Source organism: Mustela putorius, unplaced genomic scaffold, assembly GCF_011764305.1.
Source record: "Mustela putorius furo isolate JIRA1106 unplaced genomic scaffold, ASM1176430v1.1 tig00003859_pilon_pilon_pilon, whole genome shotgun sequence".
Taxonomy (NCBI): Eukaryota; Metazoa; Chordata; class Mammalia; order Carnivora; family Mustelidae; genus Mustela; species Mustela putorius.
In genome coordinates this window covers 11,344,005-11,360,592 of record NW_025422011.1, presented here as the reverse complement: position 1 = coordinate 11,360,592, position 16,588 = coordinate 11,344,005, and the positions used below count along the sequence as shown (strand labels likewise).

The 16,588-nt window shown below is 60.7% G+C and overlaps 1 protein-coding gene across 1 annotated transcript in view; it reads right to left on the bottom strand.

Annotated features, from left to right (window-relative positions):
* Positions 1-16,588, bottom strand: part of ABTB2 (ankyrin repeat and BTB domain containing 2) — a 173,156-nt gene that overhangs the window by 1,996 nt on the left and 154,572 nt on the right. Inside the window, exons 6-16 of the mRNA XM_004755964.3 lie at positions 14,012-14,101; positions 13,475-13,576; positions 11,430-11,526; positions 11,027-11,162; positions 8,898-9,127; positions 7,396-7,574; positions 6,954-7,059; positions 6,633-6,735; positions 6,060-6,150; positions 1,721-1,789; positions 1,033-1,146 (exon numbers count right to left, since the gene is read on the bottom strand). Of these exons, the coding sequence (XP_004756021.1) occupies positions 1,033-1,146; positions 1,721-1,789; positions 6,060-6,150; positions 6,633-6,735; positions 6,954-7,059; positions 7,396-7,574; positions 8,898-9,127; positions 11,027-11,162; positions 11,430-11,526; positions 13,475-13,576; positions 14,012-14,101 (1,317 nt within the window). The remainder of the gene's footprint in view (positions 1-1,032; positions 1,147-1,720; positions 1,790-6,059; positions 6,151-6,632; positions 6,736-6,953; positions 7,060-7,395; positions 7,575-8,897; positions 9,128-11,026; positions 11,163-11,429; positions 11,527-13,474; positions 13,577-14,011; positions 14,102-16,588) is intronic.

The following is a 16,588-nucleotide window of genomic DNA, read 5'->3' as shown; positions in this document are numbered from 1 at the left end:
GCTCAGTTAAGATTCTAACTCAACAGGGGCGCCTGGGTGGCTCAGTGGGTTGGGCCGCTGCCTTCGGCTCAGGTCATGATCCCAGGGTCCTGGGATCGAGTCCCGCATCGGGCTCTCTGCTCAGCGGGGAGCCTGCTTCCCCCTCTCTCTCTCTGCCTGCCTCTCTGTCTACTTGTAATCTCTGTCTGTCAAATAAACAAGTAAAATCTTTAAAAAAAAAAAAGATTCTAACTCAACAAATACCAAGTGTCCACTCCGGGCCAGGCCTCAGACACCAAGTTCTGGGGCGAGGTCCCTGCAGTATGCTTAGAGCTGATGGTTCTACTTTGGGAGACACAGAAGCCAGAGAAGCAGGGAAGGTCACAGCAGCTGGTGGGCAGCGCTGTGGGGACAGTGGCAGGTGCCTCATGGTGAGTCAGGGGCTGTGGCAGGAGCTAAGAAAGCCACGGGGCAGGTGAAGAGATGTGGGAAGGGTCCTAAGGGGCCGGCCAGTGTGATATTTAGCCTGCCCGCAGAGGAAGCTTCATGGGAGGGAGGCTTTAAGTAGAGGAGTGACCGTCTTTGTCAAAGACCCTGGAGCCTGCAGGGTGACAGCCAAGAGGGTGAGGCCAGGCCCAGGTCATGGTCTGGAGAGGGGAGGCTGGGTGGCTTGGGGCAGGGTGGGCACAGCGGACATGGAAGAGAGTAGACTCACTGCTGATGTGCTCACAGGGAGGGAGCCAGCCAAGATGGGGCAGTTTGGGGGCAGTGCTCCCAAGTTTTGAGCACGAGCACCTGAGCCAGTGGCTGTACTGTGCACCGAGGGGGTAAGGTCACAAGAACAGGTTGGGGAAAAAAATCAAGGAGGAACCTAAGGAAGTGATCTAACACGGGGAAGCTTAGCCCTTTGGCCCAGGCCCCCCAGCCTGGGAAGCCCGCCTCCCCAGCTGCGGGGAGCACTGCTCACCCCCGTCCAGTCCTTCCCGAGGCAGCTGCAGCTGAGGCCCCAGAGGAGCGGAGCCCCCGGGAGGCAGCAGGCAGCGTGGCGCTCACCTTGGCATACTTGTAGGTGTTCACGGCACTCTCCACGCTGAGGGTCTGAGAGCACAGGATCTCGCAGTGTCTCTGCAGGGCATCCAGCTGGAACAGGCTGGCAGCCGACAGCAGCTGGTGGGGAGGCAGACGTGGCCTTGGATGTGGGCAGCCAGGCCTGTGGCCCAGGCATGGGGGAACAGAAAGCTGCTCCGGGCAGCGTGCCACAGGCCCTGGTTTCTCCTAATCCTCGGGGCCCTGCCTGCCTCCGCAGGTCAAGTCCGAGGACTGATTCTTTCTGTTCTAGGTCACCTAGGTACTTGCTGGGACACTTTGGAAGGCACAGGACGGGGGACAGACACTGGATGGGAATCCTGACACAGAGCCGCTCTGTGTCGCGACTGGCATGGGGTCGTTTTCTAAGCGGTGAGGAGGTGAGTGGGAGGCTGGGCTGCCTTTGATCCCGCTGGGCCCCACACCAAAGCCCTTCCTCCCACTGGCTCTGCCCCCTCCCCCAGGCCTGGCCCAGAAGGTGGGTGGGCAAAAGGCCCTTCCTGTCACAGGAAGAGAAAGGACCAGCAGGGAAGGTCCTGGAAGAGGCCGCCTCCCCTCTCGGCTCTCCAAATGCCCGGTCCCTGAGTGCCAGCAGCTGGGCACAGGGCACAGGGCACACGGGCTCCCAGTCCTCTCCCCAGCGCGGAGGCCTCACCTCCAGGATGTCAGCGGCTGGGATGTCCAAGGCTTCTGTCCCTCCGTAGTACAGATACTGCATCATCATCTGCGGCAGGAAGAGGCCCCACGTGAACACCAAATGGACCCACGAGTCCCATGTCTTTATCTGCTCCCAGCAGAGGGCCACTCTTCGCCTTGGGCCGGGCTGTGCCCTCCATCCCTCCATAGGGGGACACACACACCTCCCCCAACTCCCTGAAGCTACAGTTTGTGTCTGTGCAGTTTCGAGAAGTCAGTCCAGAGATTCTCCCTCCTGGTTGCCTGCGTGTAGGACAGGCCTCCTTCCAGGCGGTGGCTCTATTCTGATCCTCAGGACAGCCCTGGGAGCCCAGAAGGGAAGGTACTATTCACAGATGGGGAAACCGAGGCTCGGGGGGCGGGTAGGCAGCATGGCTTGAGTCACTCCAGTCTCCTGATCCCGGCACCAGACCCCCAGGCCACACACTGTGCATTTCTCTCACCTACACTTTAAACATGGGCCTGGGGCAGGGGGGAACTGTGCTCAGAAGCTGCTTCCAACTTTCCTGTCTGTGCTGGGACTCCAATGTGGAGGTGAGAGCCAGACCCTGTCTCTCCCTACCCCCACCCCCGGATTTGTTCCCTTGGACAGCAGGCCCAGAGCTGGGGTTGGAATCTGCTCCAGAGGTCACCTGGCCACCCGGCCCTGACCTGCCCGGGGCTTCTGGGAACAGAGGGCCCAGGATATCAAAAGAGGTAGCCCAGGAGTGGGGAACGACATTTGGTTTTGCTGAGGTCTAAGTTACGAGCTCTGCCATCACGCTGGAGTCCAGGAAGTTCCCCGCTGGAAAAAGAAAAGCGGTTCGCACTGGCTGGCTGCAGAACCCGCCCCAGCGAGGAGCTGGCAAGTGTGCAAGTAAACACAGCTCCAGCCCGCACAGTTGGGCTCTGTTAGCAGCACGGCCCCCGGGCTACAAGAGGCACCAGAGGGTCTAGGGAAAGGAGCCCAATCCCGGGGGCATGGGGGTGTGGAGATGGCCTGGCCAGTCTGTCCAGGCTCAGGGTCTGTGCCTGAGACCTTCATCCAACCCCCAACTACAGATTGGTGGGCACTACAGGCCTTCCATAGCCCCTGCTGGAGCACATACAGGGTGCTCTGCGTTACGCGTCTGCCCCTCCAGGAGGCGTGTGCCTCGGGGGGCCCCAGGCCTGGGCTTTTCCACCACCTTCTGGGCTGGGCTCAGAGCCTTGGATGAGCCAGGGCAAAAGCCCCTGGCCTGGGGCTGGGAGTGGAGTGGGTGGGCAGGCACGAGCTCCCAGGATCAGAGGCTAAGGGCCTCAGGGCAGCCCCTCAGCAAGAGGGGAAGCAGGGGTGCAGCTCCCCTTCCCAGCCTCCACCTTCAGGAGCTGGTTTGGACAAGGTGCAGCCCACGGTGGCCCCTGGAGCTCCCTGAGGTCACCTGAATGAGTATTAATCCACGGAAGTCAGACCAGAACTGCTCCCTCGGAATCTTTTTGAGGGAACTGGGTGGCCGGCAGGCCTGGATAGATGGGTTTTACCCAGCCCGGCAGCCCCCAGGCATGACGGGAGTCATAGGCCTCCCAGCAGGCTGCCCCTGGCCCTGGGCAAGGCCTGGACGGGATCAGCTGCAGAGGGAAAGCACAGTTTGCTTCTGGGCTGAATAGGAACCCAGGAACCCAAATGCAGGAAGGCTGCAGACACTGCACGGATAGGACTGGGGTCAAGCCAGATAAGACCAGCAGGGCTGTTCCTCACAGGCCTGGGTTTAGTTGGCAGTGACCTTGGCAAGTGTCTCGACTAGCACTAATGCCACAGCCACTGGTCAAGTGTAACTTTCAAGCATTTGAAGTAAGACTGGTCTGAATAGAGATGTGCTGTGTCAGATACACAGTGGATTTCAAAAACTTAGTATGAAAAAGACGTAAGATAGGTCATTATTTTTTATATTGACTGCAGGTAATATCTGGGCTATAAAGAGTTAAATAATATATTATCCAAATTAATTTCGCCTACTTCCTTTTCGAGGTTTCTGTGGCTACTACAAAATGTTACATTCCACAGGCGGCTTGCATTACCCTTCTCCTGGATGGCCGCGCTCAGAGCTCCTTGGGCCTGTTTCCTCCTCTGGAAAGCGCAGATCACGACGACTTCCTTCCCTCCCTCCCTCTCTCTCCCAGGGCTGTGGAAGCCAGGGAGCTACTCAGGGGCTGCTCTGAACCCTGCAGGCTTTGTCAGGAAGCTCCGGCGGAGGACCGACGAGTGCTCCAAGCAGCCCAGAGAGCAGAAGTCTGCATCTAGAGGCTGCCCCGGACACGGGGCTCTGCTGTGGGGGTGCAGTTCTCAAGCCACAGAGCCCACATTTCCCAGGCCCGTGGGCACTGTGGATGGTGGATCTAATGTTCCCGGGGACTCTCCCCGCAGCTCCGAGAAGCCGTCAAAGGGGCTGAGGCTGCTCTGGCACGGGCCTCCCCCACACTGGGCAAGCGCGGCCTCGCCCGGCAGTGGCAGCGCCGGGGCGGTGGTTCCCTGGGGGCGCGCACACGCCCTGCTGCCGCCCGTGCACTGCCCTCCTGCGTCTGACTGACCCTCCCCTCAGGTTCCAGTTCACCCAGACACTGGGCTTCCGTAGCCAAACGAGTTTCTTGAGCTGCCGCCTGCCCAGGGAGTTCGGATCAAGGGAGGGGAAAGGGGGAAGAGGAGACGCCCCACTCTGCTGCCCGGCCAGACCCTGGGCCTCACCTCTTCCCTGTCAGTCCCCGGGCCGGTCCCCTCTCCTGCCATGCGCCTTCCTCCGTCCCTCCTCACCTTCATCACGCAACTGGATTTCTCTGCAGCCTCCTACATGGCACCCTGGCTGGGGTCGTGAGCTTTGTAAATGCAAACTGGGCCATTCCACACAGCCTGGGTGTGAATCCTGACCCTGTCACTCTCGCTGTGTGACCTCAGGCAAGTCCCTCAACTTCTCTGTGCCTCTGACTCATCTACCCACAGGGAATAACACCCACCCCTCCTCGGATGGTGCTGGGCTCCGAAGCTTAACAGCGGCAAAGCGCTTGGAACCACGCCTGCCTAAGTGCTAGTGGTCAGCACTTTTCAGGAGATTCCTGTGTTAAAGGTCAAAGGGTTAAAGGTCAAACCGTTCCTGCGATGGCTCTCAGGGCAGCAGACTGGACTAGAGGGCATTTCTGGAGCATGTTGTGGTCTCTGCTTCTGGAGTTTGGCCTGCACTTTCTCCTGCCTGAGCTTGCCCCTGCCAGCTGGGGGCCCCAGACCCCGGAGGCGCTGTAGCTGGGGGTTAGATTCCTCTTTCCTGCACTCCCCGCGCTGTCCCCACACCTCTCACTCTCGGAGTCCCATCTCCTAGAGGGCCGGTCCTTGTCCTGTTTACTGCTGTACCCACGGTGTCCAGGGACAATGAAACGCTAACAGTAAGTGGGTGAAGACCGCATGAGGGGGGAACTAGGTCATTTTCGATGGCTCCTCCCTGTGCTCCTGTGACAGTGACCCGTCTCACCGTCTCACTAGGCCACAAAGCTGTCCTGTGCAGGGCTCGACCCTGGACCCCACACTGGCTGCTCCCTGGCCTCAGTCCCAGCCCCTGGGGGTCGTCCCTGAAGCCTGGGGCCCACCGCACAGGCTGGAGACCTAGAGTCGCCACTTCTCAGAAAGGTGCCCTCAGTGGGGACTCGGCTGACATCCCAGCCAGCCTCCTCCCTCCAGACTCTCTGGCTGCGACTGGCGGCCAGCCTGTGGAGTGTCTATCACGCAACCTCCGAAGTTCTCTAAAGCTGAGGGACCGAAAGCCTGACCTTGGTCTTCCACAACCAGGATGGCCCAGCTGGCTCTTTCTGCCTGGCCTGCCTGGCTGGGGTCCGATGCTTGGCAGGACTGGTGCAGCCCACACCGTGCTCCCCAGAGTGTGGGGGCCAGCCGTCCGGGGGCCCGCTGAAATGTGGGGGGGCCGGGGGGGCTGACGTGCAGTCTGTGCTGTGGGGAGCCCACCCTGAGGAAGGAGGGCTCCTACAAGCATGCGTGGTGGGTGCCGGGCCTCACGTGTCTCCGTCCGTCTGCCCAAGCCCCTCACCCAGCGGTCAGAGCTCAGGACTCGTGAACGAGGCTCTGAACTGTAAGCCCATGCCGGAACGGCCACTGTGGCCGGGGACAGACCTGGAAGCTCCTGCCGACAATGGAGTGAGTGAACGCAGAAGGCAGGGGGGTTGGAGAACAAGACGGCCAACTCCCAGCTGCCTCCCAGCCGAGACGGACAAAGCCAGGGGGTGCTGGGGGAGGCCACCCCTGCCCTGAGACGTGTGGAGCAGCACGGAGGCTCACACACCTGGAAAATGTGGTACTTCATGTCGCTGATCTCGATGGTTTTGCCGCTGTCGCCGTCTTGTTCTGATTTATTGGTCATCAGCGTCTTGAACCTGGAGCAAAGGGGGTGAAACGAGGCGGGTCTCGCACATGACTTTGACTTCATCACGGGGCAGTAATGGCACCATCCATCACCCGACTGGTCACCGGGAGACGGGACATTTTTAAAATTACTGCAGCTCCCAAAATAATCCTCACAAATGGCAGCTTACATCATCCTGGGCTGACAGCCAGGCTGGGCCCCGATCTGTCCGCACTGCCCCCCGTCAGTGACTGTGATGCCTCTGGCCTGAAAAGTGACTCTTCATTCCAGAACATTTTCTAATAATCAGAAGCAGTACCTCGACTAGGAAGAACGCTACTGCAGCGCGTCTCCTGGAGAGCTCTGGGTCCCACCCCTACGGCCCCCTGTCCACCGGACCCATCTCCGCAGGGCAGAGGCTCCTCTAAGGAACCTGTGTGTCCTCCCATCTACCGGAAGCCTCCCCCGCCCATCCAGAGCCGAAGCTGGGGCCTGTTTCCCGAGGCGGCCTACCTGTTAGAAGCTGTCACCAGCAGGACCTTGTGTGCATAGAACAGCTTTCCTTCCACTAGGAAGGTCACGTCGGACATCTCCTTGTTATTCAGAAAGTGAGGATCTATGGCCAAAGGGACATAAGAGACATGACCAAGGGCGCCCCGGGGGATTGGGTAAGCATTCCGAGAGGCCAGGGTGGGGCTATAAAGGGGAAGAACAGAGACACTAGGGCCAGGTCCTCGGTGCCAAGAATGGGGAACAGGAGACCAAGATCTGTGGGAGAGAAACAGATTTCCCCTGGAAAGGACGAGGTGCGGGTAGCCACGGGGTGAGCCTCACCTAGCCTGGCAGGCAGGGTCTTCCGGATCTCGGGGATGCTGGGCACCGGGCTGCTGCCGTAGCAGTGCATGAAGATGGCGGCCAGCTGCTGGGTGACCGCGTCATTCTGCCGGGCAGAGGAGAGAGAGGCGCGGTGAGCCCGCCAGCCATGGCCATGGCAGCAGACACAGTGGGCTCCTTTCTGAAGGTTCGGAGCAGCCACCGGCCTTTGCTCCTCCTGGATCTGGCCTGGTGGGAGATGCCTGTTCCCCCATCGCGGAGACCCCAGGTGGCTTCTCTGGCCAGGCTCCAGCCCCGACAGCTCCCCCGGGGGCTCTGCAGCCAGGCTGCGGCAGTCAGGGTGCGGGGTGTGTGGGAGGGGGCCTGCGTCTGTCTGGCCGCAGCCAGCCCGGGTACCCAGCCGGCCCGGCACTCGGGGCGAGGACCGGCTGACGTCACTCACTTTACTGGTCTTGAGGATGTCAAACATGAGCTGCAGGCCCTCGGTCACCAGCTCCTCGTTGTACTCCTCCTCCTTGATGGAGCTGAAGTCCCGCAGGAGGCTCTGCACCACCGAGTAGCGCGACTGGGAGAAGGAGGTCCTCAGAGACTCGATCCACACGTGCAGCTTCCAGGGGACGCCTGGCGGGAGGGCGGGCGGTCGTCACCTCTGCGGCGCATGGACCCCCCGAGCCCACTGCACAGCAACCCCCTGTTCAGGTGGGCTCCCGTCCGGTTCCCTCAGGCCGAGGGGCTCTCGAGCCAGGGCAGGGGAGCTTCACGGACCCGACTGGCCCTGCCGAGAGGTCAGAGGGGACTTCAGGTGCCCATCAGATAAGGCAAGGGAATGGCTCCGGCCCGAGCACAGGGCACCCAGACGGCTCAGCCTGGGGCCACACCAGCTCCACTGTTTGTGGGGCCCCGCGACTACTTACTGGGAAGACCTAACAATTACGGGGGCTGGCCAGGTGACCTATCAAGCACGGACACCCCGGCCCACGCCTGTCCAGCACTCAGGGCACTGGCATCCAGTGGTGTGTAATTACTGTGTATTAGCTCCCTGGAGGGTGTCAGTGGGGCCATAAAGTAACTTAAAACTATTTTGTGGAGGTCATGACAAAAGCTCGTAATTTCCTTGGTAATTAGAGAGATAGCTTCTTACCCCCCAGCCTCACTGTGGAATAAAAAAAAAAAAAAAAAGGATGATGGCATTCCCCAGGGACACAATGACGAAGGAAGCATTAGCAGCCTTGGTGTTCTGTCTGTAGCTAGGAATGATGCACCCATCTTACAGGGAGGAACACTGAGCCTGGCTGGCAGCAAGAAGGTATGGCCTCCAGTCCCCTGGCCCAGGCTGGGCACGTGTGTGTGGTGGCTGCTGGGACAGTAAGCCCAGCTGCCCTCCTGCAGAGGACATGCAGAGCTCATGGAGAGCTGGCTCCGGGCCTTGCAGGACGTCACGGTCTTAGACGAGACTCTGCAGCATCAGTGACAGCGGAATGGCTGGGTTGCACCCAGGTCTGCCTGTCTGAGTGGCCTCCCTGAAGGCAGGAGCATCCACAGACTCACAGACCCGAGAAGCGAACGAGTCTGGCCATGTCACAGGACAAGGCCAGAAACTGGCCTCTAACTGACCAGAAATGTTGACTCCTAGTGACACAGATGTTCCGGGGGCCACACATCCCAGGTTGGGGGCTGCAAAGCTCCCACCAGGGAGGAGGAAGGGCCTGAAGCTGGAGGGCTGGGCCGATGCCCTCTCAACGCACTCCAAGGAGGACCCCCATGGAGGACCAGCTGAGGCTCCCGGCCTCTCCTGCCCCGGCCAGCCGCCGTCAGGCCCACGGAGATGGAGTCCCGCCCGATGCCTGTCTGCCCTGTAGCCTGTCTGCCCCTGTGGGCCCAGCCCTCCTCCCGTCTGTTAGAGAGTGGTCGAGTGTTTGTGTGCGCACGTGTGTGGGGCCTCACCCAGTGCCCGCAGCTCCATGGTGATGTCCACATAGCCGTGCTCAGCGCTATAGTACATGGCCTCCTGCAGGGCTTTCGTGCGGGTCCGGCTCAGCCGCACGGGCCCCTCGCTGCTGCTGCCCTGGCTGGAGGTGTCGCTCTCCTCCACGCCCTCGGCCAGGATCTCCTCCAGGGACAGGACGTCAGCTTTGGCCTGCTGGGGCTGTGTCAGGAGCTTCCTCAGGACGTTCCTGCAGGCCCGGGGATGATGGAGGGGGAGTGCCTGAGGTCCTCGCCATGGACGGTGCTCACCAGAGTTGCCCTCCTGAGCCCCGTGGCCTCGATGGGCTGGTGTGGGCCACCTGTGGGCACTAGGGGCTCACAGCCTTCCCCTCCCAGGCAGGCTGGGCCGGGGCTCCCAGCACCCTCCATCTGTAGCCACCTGAGCAAGGCAGGGGGGGTGTTCGGAGGGACTGGCCCTGGCAAGACACACCTCTGCCCCTGTCACCGCCATCCTGGTACTACTTAGTCATGCGCTTTGGGGCTAAGCCGGCCCTGCCCTCCTGGCTGTGTGATTTCAGATGGGTTTCTCTGCCTCTCTGTGCCCTGACTGCTCTGTCATCTGTGGAGTGGGGTGTCCATGTCACCCTCTTCCAGGGTTAACGGGAGGCCAATGGACAGCATCGGATGTAGAGCCTGACACGTAGCAGAACCTTGAGGTGACAGTCAACTGTACTTGCGGGAAGGGTCTGAAACCCAGGACATGTTCATATGCTTTGTTTCCCGGCCTGCCACAAACAACAACGAGCTGAAGGCAAGAAGCCGGTCACATGGACTCCCGTGTGGAGGATACTGGACTTGACGGAGCACATTCCCGTGCACTGTGGCATTGCATTAACCCTGTGAGAGCCCCGGGATCCCACCGCTCATGGCTGATGACTGCGTTGCACTCAAGGTCACATGGGGCAGGAATGTGGACCCAGGACGGCTGGCTCCGTACCCCTCATTCTGTCACATCCTGCGGCCTGGGATGGCTGCAGCGGGGGGCAGGTCCACAGGTCACCTGGGGGGGCTGAGCCTCCTCCCAGCAGCCCTGCCCAGCCGGCTCCTCGTCTGTGACAGAGGTCACGCCGCACCAGGCAGAGGCCCTCTCAAGAGACCCAGGATTATCCTGCTGTTGCCTTGTTAGCTCACCGAGCTTACAGAGCGCCTCACTTGTGCCGTGCACTGGTATGGGAAGGTGAGCCGGCCACCACCCCTGCCCCCCAAATCCCATGTTCCAGAGAGAGAAATGGGAAGCAGATGTGTGGACAGAGCGTGTCTGCACAGGGCGAAGAGGCTACAATAGGGAAACCACGGGCCGCTGGGGGAAAAGGCCTAGGAGCACGGGTGTGCAGTATGGCCCTGGGGGGCGGAGGAGAGGGTGAGTTTTGGTGGCTGAGCAGGGACTGCATCAGTAGAGGCCAGAGAAGAAAGCATTCTAGGGAGGAGGCCACAGCAGGCGCACTGCTTTTGAGAACAGCGTTGGAGAATAGGAAGTCATTGTCCAGCCCACCCTTCCCTCCGGGCCCCCTTTCTGGCTTCTGATAACCTCCTCTCTTGTCTTCGTCTGCCCCCTACTCCGCTCCAGAGCTGCCGGATGGCTCTGGTCGTAGCCTGCTGCCCGCCCCGCCACACCCCTGGGCCGGCCTGGCTCCCACAAAGCAAGGTCTGCCATCTGCTCCCAGAGGGGGATGTGATTTCCCACACAGCCACCAGGAGGCTCTTCAGGGCAAGCATATGCTGTGCGAGGCCCTGGGAGCCCCAGGAAATAACTACCCAGGGAACACAGGAGGGGACAAGCATGGGAGGGGACTGGCCCCAGGGTGGGCCAGAGCGTGCAGGGGAGAGTCTACAAGAAGTGGGAGACCCAGTGGCAGTCCCAGCTCCACCAGGAGGTGGGGGCCGTCCCCACCACCCAGTCAGTGTCTCTCCGACATCGGAGGCCTCTCTGTTCTTTGAGGACCTGTATCTTCTTTCTGGGTGGCTTCCACGCAGACCCCCCCATCTAGAAAGATCTCTAGCTCTTCTGCTCCCCATGGGGGACTTGGGTCCCTGAAAGGCTGCTTCATGCTCCTGTATCACATGGGACAGGAACCCCAGGTGCATACCTGTGGCCATGGGCGGCCGAGTGGCTGAAACAGTTCATGTCCTCATGGAGGGAGGAGGCCATGCCATTGGCTTCGAGCATGCTGAGTAGGGGGTCAGCACCTCGGCTCAGCAGCAAGCTGACCAGCTCGTAGTTCCCTGGAAGGCAAGGCGGACAGAGGGTGCTACCACTGCCCCTGTCACCGTGCGCCTCTCCGGGCTGCTATCCAGTTCCCGAGCTCCATAGAAAGGAGGATGAACAGGGTGAGGGGGAGTCCCCAGGGGTCCAGAAGGAGGCGTATTTGGGCTTGCTTCAGGGACCTGGGCATGTGGCCGCGAGTCTGGCTGCTGCCCCAGCTGGGAGGACCCCTTGGTGTGGCGGGGGGGGGTGGGGGCTGCTGGGCAGGGCAGCTGCCGTATACCTACCGGCTGCGGAGGCCAGCTGCAGAGGGGTCTCTGTGTAGCTGTCCTCACCGCCACTCACTGCAGAGCCCTCCACGTGGGCGCCGGCATCCAGCAGCAGCTGCAGGGCACAGGGCAGGACAGGGGGCAGGACACATCAGCGTGGCGGGGAGTGGCTGGGATGTGACAGGGGAGGCTTTGGGCGAAGGGCCTCTGGTTCCCTCCAGGCATGTGGCCAAGACCCAGCTCACCTGGGCAGCTGAGGAACCTAAACTCTGGAACTTGAAGTTACCCTCAGGGCTTCCAGTTTCTAGAATCTTCACATCCACTTTTGTGGCTTTGGATCAAGGCCCTGAGCTTGTGGGGGCCTTGGAGCCTGTTTTTCAAATGCTTTCCTATGAATCGGTTGCAGTGACCTTTCTAAGAACTTATGCAAGTGAGCAGAACAGAAAGTATCACCCCCCCATCTACCAGGGGAAACTGAGGTTCTGGGAGGCAGCAGAGGTAGTGGGAAAGGGAGAGGTGTTAGAGTCAGAAAGAGCTGAGTGTCAGTGCTGGCTGCTAACCAGTGAGTGACCTCAGGTGGGGAATGAGCTCAACTCCCAAGGCCTCAGTCTTCCTCATCTGAAAAATGGCCAGAGGCCTGCCTTGCTGCCATGCTGGGGATGAAATGGAATGGTGCTGAGCCCACAACAGGGATCGTAACCAAAGGCCTCATGGGGTCTCACCAGAGGAGTCCAGCAGGCAAGATGGGGAGGCACGGGGCTGGGGCAAGACCTCTCTATCCGGGACACTTCTCTCCCTTCTGGTAGGGACAAGATGGTGCAGGGCTAACAGACGCCAAGCAGTTCCAGCCGAGCCAGGCCTGGCTTTGCCTTGGGGCAGGGGTGGCGTCCATGAAGCTCTAGCAGGTGACTCTGAGCTGCACCTCACCTTCCCTGACCGGCTGCTCCGGAGGGAGCCCTGAGATCCTTCCTGGGTTTCTGACGCCAAACCCACAGCCTTCTCCAAATCCAGGGGAAACCCCGCCCACCGCACACCTGCAGACCAGGCATGGGGAGGCCAGGCTGACCGCCAAGCCTGGGCTCTGGCATGTGGGAAGTGGGGAATGGCTGTTGGCCGGAGGCTCTCATCAGTCAGAAACCAGCTGTGGCCCTGCTGCCCGAGCCGGTGCGCCAAGGTGGGGGAGGTGGAGGCCCGCCTGATGGGGTGAAACTGGGCCCCAGTCCAGGCAGGTCTGGGGCACAGCCCTGCCGGCCGGTCTGGGCTAGGCTGGAGCTCTGCTCAGTGCTCAGGAGGGCAGGAAGTGGCAAGTAGGCAGAGGACGGCAGCTGGCCTAGTGCAGACCCACTACCGAGTCGCTGCGACAGGCAACAGCCTGGGCACGGCCCCTGCCCTCAGAAAACCTGCCGTCTAGCAGACAGTCTGCGAGGCGGACGCATGAACTCCCAGGAAGGAGTGTGCAACCCCGTGCACCCCAGTGGCCCGAGGAGCAAAGGACTCTGGGAGTCGAGTGGCAGAGTGGCTGGTGGCCTATGTGGGTTGAGCCGCTGTTCGGCTCTCCTTCTGGGCTGGAGCCCCACTCTCACCCCAGCCACAGCTATCTGGGCCATCGTGGGCACAACAGGGCGTGGCCTGTCTGGCCAGGTGGGCTGTGCCGCTCTGAGTCCTCTCAGGAACTGGGAAATCCACAGACTAAGCCTTGAATGGGGATGGGCAGAACCAGAAGGACATCCGGAGATGGGGCCAGGGAGCAGAAAGGGCTACAGGTGGGGAAGACGATCGGAAGAGAGAAAAAGGAGCCCACGTGCCATTCCAGAAGCCCGCAGACTCCCGGACTGATACGGAGATGCCTGCCTGGACCTGGGCTTGTTCCCTAAAATTGCACACGTATCCTTATCCTAAACCCTCTCCCTGAGCCAAACCATGGGGGCAGGGGGGTCTGTCTTGCTGACTCGGAGAGAGGCCCAAAGCAGCACCTCTGCTCTCTCGGATTCCAGGCAGGGCTACTTTCGGGGCCTGGCCCCCCGGGCAGGCGAGGGCTCCCTGCACACGTGGTGGACACTCACCTGCACCACAGAGATGTGCCCGTGAAGCACAGCGAACGTCAGCGAGGTCCAGTGCCGGCTGTCGGGGTGGATGGAGGGGTGTCTGGGAGAGTTGCTTGGAACCTGGAAAATACCACAAAGGAGCCATTTTTTTTCAGGTGGGCAAGTGCCATTCCCGGGCAGGTGACCCAGGCACCTGAGCAAGGGGGCGCATCGGCTGGGAGGGTGACTAGGAGCCCCTTTGAGTGCCTTCTGTTGCCCTAGTCATGTCTGCATGAAGCCCCCCGACCCCTGCCCTGCCGCAGACAAGACTTGGCAGGATGATAGGTGAGCGCCACCCTTCCTGGGTAGGGACACGGCAGGGACGAGGCTGTCCCGGAAACAGAACCGAGCCCATTCTGTCTGCTCTGCTCCCCGCTCTCGGATGGGAAGCCCAGGTGAGAGCAGAAGTGCCCTGAGCATCTGCGTTCCCGTTCCTCCCAGACACCGCCCCGGCGCAGCTGCTGGAGACTGTGGGTTGCTCCCTTGCTGGGCTGGGTGCCCCGCGGCGCTGCTCACCTGGATGTCCAGGTTGGCACCCGCGTCAATCAGCATCTGGACCATCGCCTCGTCCCCGGCTGCGCAGGCGTACATCAGCGGCGTCAGGCCCTACGGGAATCAAAGATCAACCCTAAACCCTCCGGGAACAGACATGGTGTCACGTCATCCACGGGCCTCAGTCCCAGAAACCACAGTCCGGGCTCCTGCTGGACCCAGCTGCCCATCCTGAGCTCGCCCTCCTGCCCCTCCCGGGACCAAGGGACACACAGTCCATGAGGCGCGAGCAGGGGCCATTTCCACAAGTGTGGCGGGACCCCAGAGGGGTGGAGAGCAGGGGCACTGGAGCCAGACTTGGCCAGACGAGGCCCCCTCTGCCAAGGGGAGTTGTAAACTGTGTCCAGGTCACTTGTCTCTCCTTGTTTCTTCTTGAAAACGAGAACAACAGTATCCAGCTCATAGGCTTGTAAAAAAGATGAGTGACTGTGTGTGAAGTGCTTTGTCCAGAGGAAGCCAACCTCAGGAGCTAAGAAATCACAAGAACGCAGTGAGCTGGTCATTGCCGCGGTGTCACCCGGCACTCTCCTCACCCACACCTGGCCCTGGGCACCTCGGTCACCCCATCAAGTGGTTTATGGCCAACATCTCCTTGAGTCACCATAACACCCCTATGAGGGAGGCTCTATTGTTATCCCCATTTTACAGACGAGGAGCAGAAAGAACCGAGGCCAGGTCACACGAGGAGGAGGAGGACCTCACACGGGACCCAGATCCGCCTGAGCCGTGAAGCCGCCCCTCGGAAGCAGCTCACGGAGTGCGGCCGGGGGTCTCACTCTGCTCTCTTGTGCCACGGAGCCAGGACGAGCTTTTCCGAAAGCTGAGGCCCAGTCCCTCCCTGTGTTTCGAAGCACAGCTCGCCGGGCTGCCTCCTGGCTGGGAGCCTGTCTCCGGGGCCAGTCATAGTACAGGCGGCGGGGGAAAGTGTTATTCCACAGCTGGATCCTGGCGAGCGCGCGTCTGGAGCCTGCGATGTTATTTATTAGGTTATTTGTGTGTAGACAAGATCTCCTTACCTCATAAATCCTTGCCTAGTGCCGAGAGATAAAGAAATGGCCTGACATTAATCACGGGTGAGAGACTGTTTACCCACAGATCATCCCATAAACACCAAGGCTGAGGGCACAAACAGGATCGAGCATTCCGAGAAGAGCCCGGCGACAGGAGGGGGCTCTGGCTTGCTGTCAGCCCCCTCCGCACTTGCCTGACGCGGCATCTGCACGCGGTGCAGCATTCGCATCGGCTCCGAGTCCCGGGAGGGGAAACGACCTTTCTGTGGCAGCCCCATCCCCCTCCAGGTCCGCGGGGAGGGTAAAGCTAGCAGGGCCGACGGCCAGAGCTCATGGATAACCATAGCTGTCCTCGCATGGATGCAAGACCCAGAACAAATGCTCACTGAGTCTTTATTACGTGCCAGATGCAGAGGTGTCCCTGAACCTTACAGGGCTGGGGCTGCGGTCCCCCGTGGGTGGAGGCGAGGAAAGTGACCTTCATCATGGAGGTGAGGGGCAGCTTGTCCACGATGCCACGGTTATGATGGCCCCGGGCCTCACCCCGGCGCTCTAAGCAAGGAGCAGATCCCCCAGGATGAAAGCCCCCGCAAGGCCTGGGGAAACTGCTCTGACAGAGGTGCCCAGCCTGTGGCCTCCCTGCTGCCCTGCCTCGGACCCCCAGCCCAGCACATGGCCTGACCATCCCACCTCTGTGCTCCTGCTCCCAGTCACCTTCTCCCTGGAGCGCTGCCCCACCGCTCTCTGCTTCAGCCCTGCCCTCCCACTCCCGGAGGCGCTGGGCCCCAGCCGTCCTGCCTGATGGTCACCTGTCCAGGTCCACCCTGGTCTCGTGGCTGAGCTGGCACATTAGCACACCCCGTCCTGCACTGGCACCTCACGGGACAGCATTCCACCCAAGTCCTCTGCTGTCACGGAGCTTCCCCCCCGCGTCTGTGTGGCCTTCTAGACCACAGTGCCATCATCTCTGCAGTGAGGATGCACAAAGTGGCATCAGACAAACCAGCTGGACAGTCCATAGGGGCGAAGAGCTTGGAGTCAGACTGCTTCTGACCCCGGCTCTGCTCTGCCCTGGCTGTGTGACCTCACATAAAGCAACTTCTCCAGAGCTCAGTTGTCCTCATCTATAAAATGGGGATGATAATAGTACGACTTCCTCAGGCCACCGTCCAGACTGAATGAGTGCATCTGGGCAAAGCACTTTGAACGGTGCCTGGAACATAGCCGCACCCTACAAATGGCCCCCCTCATGGCCAACACAGTAAACAGCAAACAAGACCCCCGAGTTCTATCTCAAATTGTGAATCACTTCCAACGCTTCCTCTTCTGGCTTCATTTTACTCTCTAACGCTTCCCACCACCACACTCGGTATGTTACGTTTGTATTTCTTAGCACGTGTTTCCCCGAGTAGAACGCTAACTCCATGGAGGCAGCAGGGTCTGTGGGCCTGGCGCGGAGCAGCCCACGAGGCGCCCAGGGCACATGCCCCAGTGACTAGTTCTCACAGCCAGTCCTCCGGGCTTCTGCCCA